Source organism: Phyllopteryx taeniolatus, chromosome 14, assembly GCF_024500385.1.
Source record: "Phyllopteryx taeniolatus isolate TA_2022b chromosome 14, UOR_Ptae_1.2, whole genome shotgun sequence".
In the NCBI taxonomy this organism is placed as follows: Eukaryota; Metazoa; Chordata; class Actinopteri; order Syngnathiformes; family Syngnathidae; genus Phyllopteryx; species Phyllopteryx taeniolatus.
Window position 1 is genome coordinate 8331291 of NC_084515.1, and position 15323 is coordinate 8346613.

The 15323-nt window shown below is 41.2% G+C and overlaps 1 protein-coding gene across 3 annotated transcripts; it reads left to right on the plus strand.

Moving 5' to 3' along the window:
* The first annotated feature begins 300 nt into the window (after window positions 1-300).
* gpsm2 (G protein signaling modulator 2) lies at window positions 301-15314 on the plus strand. 3 transcript variants are annotated; one of them, XM_061797238.1, is made up of 16 exons: window positions 301-498; window positions 989-1027; window positions 2592-2870; window positions 8927-9148; window positions 9224-9359; window positions 10835-10974; window positions 11069-11192; window positions 11273-11388; window positions 11840-11995; window positions 12064-12172; window positions 12298-12427; window positions 12502-12578; window positions 13245-13436; window positions 13508-13667; window positions 14249-14439; window positions 14737-15314. In XM_061797238.1, the coding sequence occupies exons 3-16, from the start codon at window positions 2806-2808 to the stop codon at window positions 14914-14916; spliced, it is 1998 nt and encodes a 665-aa protein (XP_061653222.1). In that variant the 5' UTR covers window positions 301-498; window positions 989-1027; window positions 2592-2805; the 3' UTR covers window positions 14917-15314. The 3 variants fall into 3 exon arrangements, with proteins under 3 accessions (XP_061653222.1, XP_061653224.1, XP_061653223.1); XM_061797240.1 differs by lacking the exon at window positions 2592-2870; XM_061797239.1 differs by lacking the exons at window positions 301-498; window positions 989-1027; window positions 2592-2870 and adding an exon at window positions 5366-5424.
* Window positions 15315-15323: the final 9 nt, after the last annotated feature.

A 15323-nucleotide genomic window follows, 5' to 3' on the forward strand; every position in this document is an offset into this window, starting at 1 on the left:
TATGTATTTATTTATTTGCGCCAGACTGAATAATTTCTATAAACCCAGTAGAAGCTCTCATTTGATTCACTTTGCAAGCATCAAACGGTTAAGTTAAAATAGAATAGACACATCACACATCACTCCATCGTGACTCAATTATATTTTGCGGTCTGTATGGCTCAATGACAGCGGATTTACAATACGTCATGACATCATTCTATTCAAATCTTTTGGACCAAAGACTGAAGACCTGGGCGTGGCTATATTTGAATAGCGTACTCCGATTGGCTGCTTGTACAAAAACACACTCCACTACGATAAGGCAAAAAAAAAAAAAAAGGTCAACCTTTAAACTATTCCACGAAGTTTAACAAATTTAATGAAACAATGGTAATCAAATAGTTGCGTCTTGTACGCAGCGTGTGTATTCTTTGCACGGGACGAGTGTTTATTGTCGTAACTAAGTGAAAACAAGGAAAGAAAAATACACGAAGCGTTCGAACTGGATCGACTCACGTAAGTTTTCAGCTAATATGCTAACCGGCTAACCATCGACAGTAATTTACAGTTTGTAGCATTTGTGGAATAAAACTTTTAATGATTGGATTCATGTCTACTCATAGCTACCAGTCAACTGTGATATTATTAAATGAACAGAATAATGTTGACTTTTGAGAAACATGCTGACATAAAAAAAAATAGAAGTATTGTAGTTCTGTAGAATTAATTAGGTAAATAATCAATCATGTACTGAAACTTGAGCCATAATATGTGGAGTGTAATTACTTGTATGTTTCTTGTGGAGAAAATATATTACATTATATAAGAAAATTGCTTTTCACTAATCTTTCATTCTTATAATCTATGCCATTATTGACTTCCCTATTTACAATGGCAGTGTATTATTTAGGGATCAGGCAATCCAAGAATATAAATTATGATACTAAATATGAACAAAATTGAGATTAATTAAATAATTATTAATGGTCCCAAAAACTCTCTGCAGGCTTTCTAGATTTCCTGTCCCTGTGAGGAAGAGTTACAGGTCAGTAAGCCATGATTTTATTATTTATTATTCTTTAGATTTGCTCCAGGATTTTCTTGCTTTGTGGTGTCTGGTGGCAGCCTTTGCTTTCATTAATCCATATCAGCCTCTGCTTGGAGTCTTCTAGGGTCACCAATAAACATATACTTACCAGATACTTGCTTAGGTACACCAGCACAATACAATGGAATCCAGTACAATTGTATAAAACAATCATAATAATAATAATAGTGCTCACTTTTGATTGATTGTGAGAAATGTATTCATGTAATTGTTTGTTCATTCTAGTGATTTTTAGGTGTAAACTACACATACTGAGAAGTGTTTTTAATATTTTGCCCATCTCATGTAGCTCGCTAAGTAAACCCAGAAACCACTCTAGTTCTACACCACTGCAAACTACAACCACGATAACATTACTACACTTATATTACATATTGTTGCCTTTGTGACAGTGTGACTCACAAACAAAACATCATGTTCTGCATTTCATCGCCTTGTGCTGGTGTACCTGATATAATGTGAGATGAGTGTGTTTTTCCTGTTCACATACACACACATGTCAACAAAGAGCTTTGAGTACAAGTCGGTTAGAAACACACCCATTTGGCAGAAAAGGTGCACACTGGCACTCCTAAAACTTCGCCCAACAGGGATTATGCTGTGTGGATGCAATCTCTAGAAATATTCCTTTACAAATAGTCAGCCAACATTTTCATACAGAAAAAACAAAACAAATGGGAGAATAGGGCGGCTGGTTAGCACAGCTGCCTCACAGTTCTGAGGAGCCGGGTTCAAATCCCCAAAACATGCATGATAGGTTAATTGAAGACTCTAAAATGCCCGTAGGTTTGAATGTGAGTGTGAATGTTGGTTTGTTTATATGTGCCCTGCGATAGGGTGGCGACCAGTTCAGGGTGTACCCCGCCTCTCGCCCGAAGATAGCTGGGATAGGCTCCAGCACGCCCGCGACCCTAGTGATGATAAGCGGTACGGAAAATGAATGGATGAAACAGGTAAATGGTGAATACATTTGTAAATAGACAACTGTGAATAAGTGTGAGATCACTTTACAGTATTTTGAATGAGAAAATTCAGTGCAATTATCTTAAGTCTGTTTATTTACAGTAATGAATCATGGGAAAGCATCGATCTGCTCAGTTTCCCATGAGTTCAAAGGGGGAGGAGCCGGTGGGTGAGATATATTGGTCTGGCTTGTATGACCTCATGGAGAAATTAGCTAACGGTCATTTGCTTGTCTTTAGGTAGTTCACACATGCTTTTTTTCTCCTTTTGGAGCATGTTCTGGACTGTTTAAGAGGGTTTTTTGGGGGGTCGAACCTTGTAAAGCCTTTCCATTTTCATAGCTAGATCACATTGGCAACTCCACAGCAACTCATCACCTCACCTTTGATTGACAGCTGGCGTGTGCTGACCACTGTCCTTTTCCATTCCCGCCCTGCACTCTCTCTCGTACATGCACACCGCTGTTTGGTGGGTGTTGCCATGGCGCCGTGTGGTCAGAAAGAGGCTTCACACACAGCATCTTGTATTCTCTCCACAGAGGGCCACCGAGGGGGAGACTGAGGGGCGGTGACGCAAAGCGCACAAAGCAGCCCAGTGGACTCTCACTAGCCTCCCTTTTACTGAGCTTTTTAAAATAGTTTTTCTCCAAAGTTCTTTTTTGACCTCTTTCTTTGCACGTGGTTACTTTATTTTTTAACGCAACCATTTGGTCGGGAACGAAATTGGGATTTTCCCTCATATTATGCACATCAATGGATACCGAGGGATCAGTGATTAGCACACGAGCTGAGGATCAGTCCTTCCATGTCCGCTACAGGTAGGAGCCTCTACTCTTACAAGTACAAAGTGTTGCGCAGCTTAGTTGTTGTTTACCATATTACTCGCTGACAGCATTTCTAATATATTCAACAATTACATTGTTGTTATGTATGATTGACCAAGGGGAAAGTCAATCTACTTTATCCACTCAGTGATGGTGTAAATGTGAGAGTGAATGGTCGTCCGTCTATACCGTGTACTGTGTGTGCCCTGTGATTGACTGGTACCCTGATTCTATACCGTCGTCTGCCTTTTGCCCAATTTAAGCTGGGATAGGCTCCAACTCTCTGGGATAATGGATGAAAAAAATGTGATGATTGATGGACTATGCTTCATTTAACATGCATAAAATCTGTAACTACACACATGAGTTGAGGGGACGATGTCGTAGTGAGAGGGCTCTAAAAAGGCGACAATTGGGAGGTAAAGGCATCTAGTCCAGCAGCTCACTTCATTACTGCCAGTATTTTATCTGCAATGACTACTGCTACCCATACATGTGTTTTTTGCTTCTTTGCTTACTTCCTTTCCTTACTTTTTGGAAAATATTGGGTTTATGATCATATTTGATATTTTGTGTTTTTAAAAAAAATTGTTGTCTAAACTCCCCATTTTTTTGAATTTTTATGTCATCCAATTTCACACAATTGCATTTTGTCAGTTGAACTTAAACTTTAAAAAAAATCAAGTTACATGATTGTTACATCGTGTTATTGAAATTGAAGAAATGCAATTGTGTGGAACCGTTTGACTAATAATTATGTTACATCACTGTTTTAATTTTTCTCAAATTTCGTTATAGCATTTTTGAGTGAAAAAAATCTACTTCTCACTCAGTAGAGCCACTGATACACACTTTTATTCAACAATGTCTTAGTTTCCTGTGTAAGATTACACACTTACAGTAACTACCCAAAATAACAAGTGTAAAGTACCTACTTTATTTTAGGTATATTATTTGATGATTAAACGATAAAACTGTGGAATTGTTGTCACAAAATAGAGTTGTTGATTCAGTCCCTATTGGTGAAATAATTGGATAAATTGAATAAATCGATTGCAAAAAAAAAAAAAAAAAGTCAGAGCAAAATCTCTCGAACATTTGCAGGGTGATCCACACGAGCTAATGTTACTGCAGACGCACACACCACTCCGTGTAGAAATACTCTAAGTTAATAAGGATGAAAAAGTATCTAAAAGACAGAGAATGTCCAGTCTGCGATCATTTCACACTTAAAACAGAAGACATCTAAGTGCAGTGTGTTTACTGGAAGCAGAACCAGCTTACACAATAGCATGTCTACAATCGCTGACACAAGGTAACGCTAACATAATTAGATAATTTCATATAGCTTACCACCGTGAGTTTGAACATATTGTAATGTAATTGTAAGTAGTCAAGGATAGACACAGCAGCCCGTGTAATTTTAATCAATGTATTAAACCAACAGTAATAAATTAAACACGTACTGTAATAAACATTCATACACGTTGGCCACAACTGATGTCCAGACTGGCTAACCGTTAGCCACATGCTAAACTGAGCTTGCAACAGCTCAACTCTACTTTCATTCGCTGACACCCACGTCACTTACCAACCAGGCCCGTCACAAGTAATGCAGTGTAGAATGTGAGCTGGCGACCCCAAGTGGACAATAATAATACCTGCACGTTTTTTTTTTTTTTTTTCAAAGTGCAAAATCTATTTTTATCTGATTAGTTGATGGTAAAATTGGTAGAATAATCGCTTCTGAAAATATTTGATCCTAGCATGACTAGTTTGATGTCTAAAGATGGACATGACATTGGCTATGGCTATTAACAGGAGCGACTACACACTTATTAAGTTTTGCATATTGGAATTGATGAGAAAATCCAGAATATACTCAGTAGGATGCATTTTCACTTTCTAGTCCATATTGTTTGAGTTTAAAGTCAGGTATAATTTTCCAGAAAACATCCCGGTGGCATCTCTAATTACCTTCCAAATGTGCACAGTCAAAGCTCCTGTTGAAGGTAGCCTCAATATTTAACAAGCCCTAAAATATTTATCGCTTGCTTGCTTTGTGTGCGTGTCAGTAATATCGGGTTGGTCCTTCCCAATTAATTGACGCCATCGGACTGTGAGTGGCATCTGCCTGACGTAAAGCTACTTAAGCGCTCGCCCAACCTGGAATCTGTTGCGCTCCTGCCGCTGTAATCTCAAGTGACCAGGTCAGAGGAGACGGCTTGAGAGAAAGATGATGAAGATGAGCTGAGAGAATGCTGACTCTGCTCTTTCCCTGCCCTTCTTGCATTCAGGCTTAACAAAGTTGACGCCGTCACAGCCCTACAGGGTTTTCCTCGTCTTTAATATCTCTGACATCAAACGCATTAATAATGTGACTGGAAATATTTTTTTCTTAGTGAGCACCAAAAGAGAAAAGGTTGTTCTTTTAAGGCTTTTGGGGTCACCTCTCCTTCAGCCTGGATGCAGTGGAAACCTAGTAGATGCCTCTCAGATGCACCATGTGCTGTTGTTGTTGTTGTTATAAGGCAAGAAAAGGCTGCAGGTAGGCTGGTGTGCATCACATTTACTGCACTGAATCATCATTGCTTCTACACACTGAATTCCCTTTCCAGGATCTTTAATATTATTGTAAGCTACTGTAAAATTATGCACAGTTTGAACATTAACACACTGCTTTAAATAAAGCAAATTTTAAATATGCACTTAAACATTGATTCAGTTATAATGTACTGCACAAATAAGTTAAATACAAATTGTATCTAAATAAATGTTTGAAACCAAACAAACTAAAAGATTAAATGCTAATGTTTTGTATTTTAAAGTTAAATACAACAGCATTGTCGTTAACAAATGAACTGTACGGGGTTGGAAAAAAAGGTTTACCGTATTTTCACGACCATAAGGCACACTTAAAAGTCTTAAATTTTCTCCAAAATGCACGGGCCGCCTTATAATGCGGCGCACCTTATGTGTGAACCAAGTTTCAAAATCTGTATATGTTTGTTGTGTGACTTTGATGAGCGCTCCGCTTGACTGACTTGGAGCATTTCCTGCCGACGCGCTGCTTATATAGAGGAAAGGCGGACGTGACTGAGGACAGCATGCAGACGTTAAAGGGGGAAGGGTGCGCGTGAAAGAGGACGCTAAAGGCACGCCCCCCAGTAGGTATATAGTTCTGGTATGTGCATCGGTTTGGCTAAGGACCCCCGAAAATGGCACCTACGAAGAGACACGCTTACGAAGCACAGTTTAAACTGCAAGGTCCTCAGAACTGTGAGGCAGACGCTCTAACCAGTCATCCACCGTGTCGCCCGGTGCGTCTTATGTATGTACATTAAATACAGAAATAGACCCCGTAACTGCCTTTTAATACGGTGCGCCTTATGGTCGCAAAAATATGGTAATCCTCTTTAACAGTGCAATTTGAACAGTTAATTCAGTGATTCTTTCACATACCACTAGAGGGAGCCTGTATCCCACACTTTGAGAATCACTGCTTTAGCGAAACCTTAAAACGATTTTGGCCTAGTCCCATGTAATCCATGCCCAGATAAATCCGCCTATTGTTTGACACTATTTTCATGTGGCCTTGAAGTGTGTCGCGTGTGACTGAGAGGCGTGTTTAGTCTCCATGGTGAGATTATTGTACCACTTCCATCCATCCATTCATTATCACAATACAGGGGCACACAATCCGTAACAATGTTCAACTTCAAATGTTTTTAATTTTTTTTTATTATTATTATTATTTTTAGAACAAAAGGCATATTAGGCGGCATGCAGTAGAGCGTCTGCCTCACAGTTCTGAGGACCGGGGTTCAATCCCCGGCCCCACCTGTGTGGAGTTTGCATGTTCTCCCCGTGCTTGTGTGGGTTTTCTCCGGGCACTACGGTTTCCTCCCACATTTCAAAAACATGCATGGTAGGTTAATTGAAGACTCTAAATTGCCCGTAGGTGTGAATGTGAGTGCGAATGGTTGTTTGTTTGTATGTGCCCTGCGATTGGCTGGCAACCAGTTCAGGGTGTACCCCGCCTCTCGCCCGAAGATGGCTGGGATAGGCTCCAGCACGCCCGCGACCCTAGTAAGGAGAAGCGGCTCTGAAAATGGATGGATGGATGGATAAGGCGCAGCGTATTATTGACCCCAGGCATGGTAAAACATACGCTATCTTAAAACATACGGTAGCATGCATGCACGCTAAAACATACGCCAGCATGCATGCTGTTTGTCCTTAATGTTATTTGTTAATCCTTCTAGAGGTAGTGTTGACAGTATCTGAGTCATCCATTTTTTGGTATTAGGTCTGTGACTAGACTTCCATACTAATTCAATTGATGTCGTTTAACCAAGATTTATAACAGCGTGTTCATTCTTACTGTGGTTGTGCTTTTCCGGAAATACATGAATCCCTCGTTTATCGCAGGGGTTAGGTTCCAGACCACCCCCGCAATAGGTGAACTCTGCGATACTGTAATCCCAACACAAAAAAAATATTTGCACCCAGGGGGATTATTATTGTTATTGTTATTTTTTACAGAAACAACTCTTTCCATAATCATTTTTACCTCATCCTAAAAACAGTCTCACTTCTCTACATTATCTCATACAGTCTCATAATGTTCCTTTATTCTCTGTACATTTAAAATAGGTTTCAGGAATATTCTTGTATTTTTTTGTTGTTGTTGAGTTCCACATATACTTTAAATTCTCAGTAGCCATTTGTATTGGATTAATATCAGATGTCCATTCATAAATGTAGTTGGCGCACTTACATAAAATTTCCCCCATTCAGTTTCTGACATATCATATTCCAGATTTTGAATCCAGGCCCTCATTTTAACTCTCGAATACGCAGAGGATTGAAGTGTTAACATGATGTAACACCTTCATATAAATAAATCCTTTTTTTCCCCCAGGATGTCCTGGAACATTATTTCTTCCAGATAAAAAGGGGAAGATTTAGAGAGAGCAATATTCTGATTTGTTTTAAAAAAACTTCTGCGTTGTAAATGAAATGTTTTCCATCGATGTTAAACTTAACTCTCAGCTCTTCAAAGGACAGGATAGTGTCTGAGTCAGGCAAGTACAAATCATTGATTGTTCTGAGCCCCCTAAAATGCCATAATTTGCATTTGCAAAGATCTGCTCTTCCAGGTACGAATTGGCGCTTGCCCCACACCGGACTAAACCGAAATAGTACATTTGGTCCTTTTAGATATGCTCTTATGTGACACCATACTCCTATCATGTGCTTTACTATAGGATTCTTTGTTTTAGTAACCTTTGCGTATGAGTCTACTGTAGGTAAAGGGAAGAGACATGATTCCATCTCGACCCACTGCTAAGAAATGAAACATGAGATTATGACCTTTTATCCCGACAAAATACGGCTTTGTTCTTGTAAAGATTATGGCTTGTTTTACATTTTTCAATATATTTATTGTCACCGTTTACGACTTTTTCTCGAAATTAGACAACCTTTTAATTTATTGGTATTTTGTGGTACACGAGGTAGTCATGTTTAATAGGCTTAGGGTTATGAGGAGGTCCAAATTTCTTCCCTATAAGGGGTCCCTGCTTTAGATGGTTTCTCAGCTGCAATCTCATTTGCTGATGTCTCGCACAATTTCACATACAGGATGAGAATGGTTTTGTATGAGATATTTTGGGGCATATTTTCCTTGAACATTTTTGTTGAACTCAAAAATTCTTTGACTTTTTGGGATCTTTTAAACTACTCATCATAACCCCTATCCAGATTCTGCTGTAAAGGCAAGCCACACTACTAAAGGATGTGATCTAGCGTAACAAATAAGGGCGTACTCTGCTCAATAAGGTACACAGTTCACATCCATTGTTCTGTGTAAATGGAAGGAAGCAGCGAAACAACATCCTCTACGGAAGGCTTTCACTGAGCAAAACGTTTTGTTTGCCACTCAGTCCCAGTGATCTTGTGTCCGAGTAACCACGCAGCACTTTAGAGCCTTTTCCCACGAGTTTGAACTCGTCCAAAGTGAACTTTTTGTCTTTTGTCCGCTGTAGGATGGAGGTGTCCTGCCTCGAGCTGGCACTGGAGGGCGAGCGTCTCTGCAAGGTGGGCGACTACAGAGCCGGCGTGTCCTTCTTCGAAGCTGCCATCCAGGTGGGCACGGAGGACCTGCAGGTGCTCAGTGCCATCTACAGTCAGCTGGGCAATGCCTACTTCCATCTGCACGACTACGCCAAAGCGCTGGAGTTCCACCGGCACGACCTCACATTGACCAGGTCGGTGGCGTCACCGCAGGAGCGACGAGCCATCTCATCACGTCCGGTCTCACTTTGAAACGTCTCTACATGCAGGACCATCGGGGATCTGCTCGGCGAAGCCAAAGCCAGCGGGAATCTTGGAAACACGCTGAAGGTGCTGGGGAGGTTCGATGAGGCTACGGTGTGCTGTCAGAGGCACTTGGATATAGCGAAGGATGTCAGCGACAAGGTAACACTTCCAAGAACAAGTATACTCACAGCTGCAGTATACAGTGCAGCCTTGAGCAAAAATTTGAAATACGAGCATTGTATGGTGGCAGTAAACTCAACTCACTTCACAACAAGCATCAGTTTCGCAGAAAGTGAAAAATTCTATAAAAAAGAGGCTTCAAGATGTTTATTGACACGCCCAGTTTAAATTGAATGTCAAACTAGTCGTAACACAAAGAGAATTAAATGTGTATTTTAAAAAAACATAACTTTGGCTTACTTAAGTCTATTTAGCTTAAGGCTAACGTACACTTTAAAACAGCATGGATAACAAACAGCATGGGTGTTGTAATCCTTGGCAATTTGAACATAAACGGTGCAGCAACACATGCAGACAGACAATATGACAATACTCACAGCTTCATATTGATCTTTTTCAAAAACTGTGGGAAAAAAACGTAATTTTTTTGCAGTTGATTTAACTATTTCATTAATTAATGTTTTTATTAAGTACAGGATAATGTAGTGCTATTTTGTTATTAAAAACACATTACAATCTTTTTGGGGAGGGAGGCTGGAACGGATTAATGACATTTCAATTCATTTCAATGGGGAAAGATGATTTTAGATACGAGTTTTTTGATGTACAAGCCAGGTAATGTAACATATTATCTCAAGGCACCACTGTACTTATATCAATAGACAGTGAACCCCTTCCTATTCGTGGTTCGTTATTCACAAATTAAATTCCTTGCATTCTTCAGCTATTTGCTGCAAAACTCACATTTTCACAGTTTTGGTGCTCGTTCTAAAATGCTGTAAGATGCCACAAGATGGCCCCAAAGCCTGAGTAAACTAAGGGAGGAGTTAAGTTTAGCCTGAGTTGTTAGTGGAAGTGGTAAAGAGTTATAACTGCACTTCCGCTGCATCTGTAAGCCATTTATTTGTTAGGGTAATGTTTTAAGATGAGTTTAAAACTTTATTAAAATGTTATGGGTCATAGTTTGTGATGTATTTGTGGTTTAAAGTACTGTATTTATCTCGACAGTGACAGACATTTGGGGGAGATCAATTACTGGTGGTTTTTTTTTTGTTGGTTTTGTTTTCTTTTCTCCAGTAGCAGGGGTTTTTCCTGAACATATATCAATGTACCAGTGAAGTCTGTAGTCTACCCATTGAGGACCTCTGTACTACTGTTATACTCACTACTTAACAATTGCATGGTGGACTACCCTGCCCCTGCCCTACTGCAAACTTCCCTGTTTACATCCTTCCGCTCGTAGCTGACCAATGAAGGAGGAGAACAATGCCACATGGTTTGTTGTGACGCATTTGTGTCACAATTGGGAACCATCGCTTTAACAAAAACTCATTTCAATATACGCCTCCTCCCCAGCTGCAGTTGAATAAATCAATACATTATCAGAAGTACAATATATGCATACTGACTCAAATAAATCATTTTACGTATAGAGTTTACTTTGTCGGTTTTAGGTGGGTCAGGCGAGAGCGCTGTACAACTTTGGGAATGTGTACCACGCAAAAGGGAAAAGTATATGCTGGAGCGGTGCTGAGCCAGGAGATTTTCCAGAAGACGTCATGATGGCCCTGAGGAAGGCGTCGGAATATTACGAGTATGTCACAGTGTATCTACTATGTTTGTGTTTGTGTTAGCACCGCTTGTGTCATCCATGTTATTCTAGCTGTCATTTCTGCGTGCATTTTCAGGGAAAACTTGGGACTCGTTCAGGAGCTTGGTGACCGGGCCGCCCAGGGTCGAACTTACGGCAACCTGGGCAACACTCACTACCTGCTGGGGAACTTTCGGAACGCCGTGGCGTCTCATGAGCAGGTGAGGCCTGGCACCAATGAAAAGCTGATTATCTGTGTGTAGATTGTCCCTCAAAAGTAAATCTTTCAATCTATCTTCAGCGTCTGCTCATAGCTAAAGAATTTGGCGACCGCGCCGCAGAAAGACGTGCTTACTGCAACCTGGGCAACGCTTATATCTTCCTTGGAGAGTTTGAAGTGGCAGCAGAGCATTATAAGTAAGTTGACGTGTTAATGTGGTAGCATTGAACCATTTTAAGATTTTATTCTTTAGTAAGCAATTTTTCACAATTTAGAATAGTTACCTAATGTCCTAATAAAAGGGCTATAACATTCTTCAATCAAAATACATTAAGAGTACAAGTCATTAATATACCACAAATTCAACCAAAACACTTTAATATAATATCAAACTGATTTGACAACATTCACCTTAAAAATAAATGGCCTAGAAAAAGACAAAAACAAAGTGCCCATGTACAGTCTCTCTGTAACAACCCAGGCTAAACTCAGCTCCTCCCATATACAGTACATAAATGCATACATACTGCTTTGTTTTGTTGGCCGAACAACGCCTTGTATCTAAAAAATACTTGCAAGTTGGGTCACTCGTATCGCAAGGCACCACTGTATGTCCTTTTTAAATGTCCTCTGTCCATGGTGATTCAGGAGGACGCTGCAGCTGGCGAGGCAGCTTAAGGATCGCGCGGTGGAAGCTCAGGCGTGCTACAGTCTGGGCAACACGTACACTCTGCTGCAGGACTACGAGAGGGCCATCGACCACCACCTCAAACACCTCATCATAGCCCAGGACCTCAATGACCGGTACACACACTCCCATAGCGAGCCATAGGATCATCATTCACGTTGACTAAAGTGTCGTGCGTGTGCAGGATCGGGGAAGGTCGAGCGTGTTGGAGTCTGGGAAACGCTCACACTGCACTTGGCAACCACGACCAGGCCATGCACTTTGCTGAGAAACACCTGGAGATCTGCAAAGAGGTTTCTCTCGTAACATTGATGCAAATAGCCCTTTATAGCACTTCATTACCTGTACAGAAGCACATTGAAATAACGAAACAAATACCGGGGTTGCAACATTAATATAATTTATGTGTGTGTGCCAGACTGGAGACAGGAGCGGCGAGCTGACAGCACGTATGAACGTGACAGATCTGCAGACAGTGTTGGGTCTGAGCTACAGCACGAATAACTCCACCCTGTCTGAGAACAGGGACATGGACTACAAGATGCAAGGTGCGCTATTGGGACACTCGCTGTTGAAGATGTTTTCACAGGCCAGCCACCATCATGGGGTGTTTATGTTGTAGGGGCGAGGCCGAGGATGACCAGGAGGCACAGCATGGAGAACCTGAAGCTGATGAAGCTCACGCCTGACAAGATGAACGTATGCACCTCCTTCTTGGTTTTTATGTTTTTTTTTCCCCCACCTTAATTGAGCCTCATATTTTGCATTAAGGAAAAAAAAAATCTTGCAGCACACCACACCTTACAAAAATGTCATAAAAAGTACACATTGCTGCTTTGAGATACCGAGTTTTTCGTTCAGCAGATTTTTTGTTTTGACCCACAGCGCAAACTCTCAAGTTGACGTTTACTGTCAAATTAAACATAAAACAAATAGAATTACAAGTTGTGTATTTCAAACAACTAAAGAACCTTTCCTTAGAAATACCCCTGCTAGCTTATGCTAACAGATAATGGAAAAGGCCATAGACATGCTAATAATTAGCATCAATAATCACAGCGTTATAACTCCCAATGGATATGTGAACACAAATGGTGAAGCAACACATGTAGACAGGCAATGCCACAATACTGACAGGGATATAGTCTTTATCCTCTGCGTTAAAAGCCAAATATTATTTTGTCTGTCTGTACGACGGTATCGTACCGTCGGCAAAAAAAAAAAATTGCAGATTTTTGCCGAGTTGAAAAGGGCTAATATCGCGAGCATAGATAGATGAAGAAAGTGGCACATCTGATGATCTCTGATGACACAGTGGTTTGGAATCACGGCTTTCCACCAATGACAAGTGTTTGCGTTGTGAAGGGTCAGAAGTGGAGCAGTGACATCCTGAGCAAACAGAGCAAGCCAACCCTCACAAAGAGCTCCTCCAAGTTGTTCTTCATCAGCCGTCTGCGTGGAAAGAAGTTCAAGGCTGGCGGAGGTTCCAGTAAGGTCCTCCAGGACGCCAGTAACACTCGGGATACCGGACACGCACCCTCACACGGGGCACACAAGGTTGAACCGAAGACATCCGCACACTCACTCTTGACACGCCGTCTCTGACCGCTCGCCCTGTTTCTGCGTAGCGATCCAGCCCCGACATGCTCGGGGACGAAGGCTTCTTTGACCTCCTCAGTCGTTTCCAGAGCAACCGCATGGACGACCAGCGCTGCTCCATTCGGGAGAAAGGCAGCAGGTTGTCGCTAAATGGTGGCCCAGAGTCTCCGCCCAGGATCATCAGGAGATGTGAGTCTGCAGCCTCAAAAATAGCCTGCGTTGTTATGGCAATCTTTCCCCGCATTTGAAGAATTGCATTGATTATTTTTTTCAAAATCAAATCATGTGTAAGCCATTTATTTTTAAGAGTAATTTCCAAGATGAGTTTGAAGTGATATTAAAGTTTTTTAGGAGATACCGCTCTGTGAAAAATGAATTTATCACAGATTTTTAGTACCGGTTCTTTAAGGCAGTTCAACAGAAAACAGGCATTTTTTGAAAAAAAAGAGGCTAATTGTCCTTACGTCCAACTGTTTGCAAAAGCCGGATGAGTGCACTGTGTACTTTATTCGACCTCCAGGGCCCCACACGACAACAGTACAGCAAGCACGGTGGCACATCACCTAAAGCAGAAGATAAAAGTTAGATAAAAGTAAAGTCCACAATACACTACAACTCATACTTCAGTTTTACTTTATGAATCTGACACATAAAACAAAGCGTAATTTTTTTTTTTTTTGGGGCCCTGTCCCTCTTACTCTAAGGAGGACCAAGATGGCAAGTCATCAACAATCAAAATCCATAAACGAATTCCTCCTCTTTCCTGGCAGCTCTGTCCGAGTCCGCAAACATGTCTGGCGCTCAAGGTCGGCGGCAAGAGGACCCCTCGACCGCCGGCGGGAGCCTGCCAGGCCTTAGACTCAACCAGAACAGCAACCAGGCCGTGCTCAGCCATCTGATGGCCAACGCAGACAACACCGAGCCCGACGAAGACTTCTTCGACATGCTGGTCAAGTGCCAGGTGGGCCTGCTAGTGTTTTCACGATACCAAAATTCTGACTTTGATAATATTCTTGCATAAAGTATCTCAATACCAATACTGAAACGATACCATGGCAAAGACCTAATATCAGAATCAAAGATGACAAATTCTTTATATTCATTCAAAATACTCCTTGACTGCTCCCTCTTGGGCACCAGTACTAAAAACACGTTATCGTTTCATTTTTAATTTTTTTTTGTCAAGACGGTATCACAGTACTTTTGAGTCACCTCGGCAAAGGCACGAGTCTAACTGGATGTCTTACGTTGTCTCCAGGGGTCCCGTTTGGATGACCAGCGCTGCGCGCCTCCCCCTCCTCCGGCGCGCGGGCCCACAGTACCTGACGAGGATTTCTTCAGTCTCATCATGCGCTCGCAGGCCAAGCGAATGGATGAGCAGCGCGTCACGTTGCCCTCCTCCTCCGCGGCTAAGGTCACCACCAACAACTCCAGCTGAACGAAGCACTTAAACTCCGCCCAAAATGGACCCATCAAAAACAGCAGCCGGCATGGAGTAAACCGCATGGAGGAACTTTCGACTTGGACAAGCGGTATCAGAGACAATTTAAACCTAATTTTTCTCCACTCGTGTCATTATTTCACCCAGTGTGTTATTTTTAATACATACGTGCATTTGTCTTTGTATGTGTTGTACTTTTTATGAATGTTGTGTGTCTCTTAATTACTGTAATATTCCCTTTGTCTCTCTCAATGGATTTTATGTAGTTTCTTCTTAATTTTACAAATGATATTTCCAGTAAGGTCTACAGAATTATCAACTAATGTACAGTGATAATACCCTTTTGTACTTAATTTTTAAGAGTGAGGTTGTTGGAATTAAATCTCTCTCGTGGATACTTTTTG

Excerpts from the sequence above, each read along its gene's own strand:
- gpsm2 (XM_061797238.1), top strand. The coding sequence starts at position 2,806 with ATGGATACCGAGGGATCAGTGATTAGCACACGAGCTGAGGATCAGTCC. Across the intron at positions 10,975-11,068 it reads AAGGCGTCGGAATATTACGA|GGAAAACTTGGGACTCGTTC; the intron begins GTATGTCACAGT and ends GTGCATTTTCAG. Across the intron at positions 11,193-11,272 it reads CCGTGGCGTCTCATGAGCAG|CGTCTGCTCATAGCTAAAGA; the intron begins GTGAGGCCTGGC and ends ATCTATCTTCAG.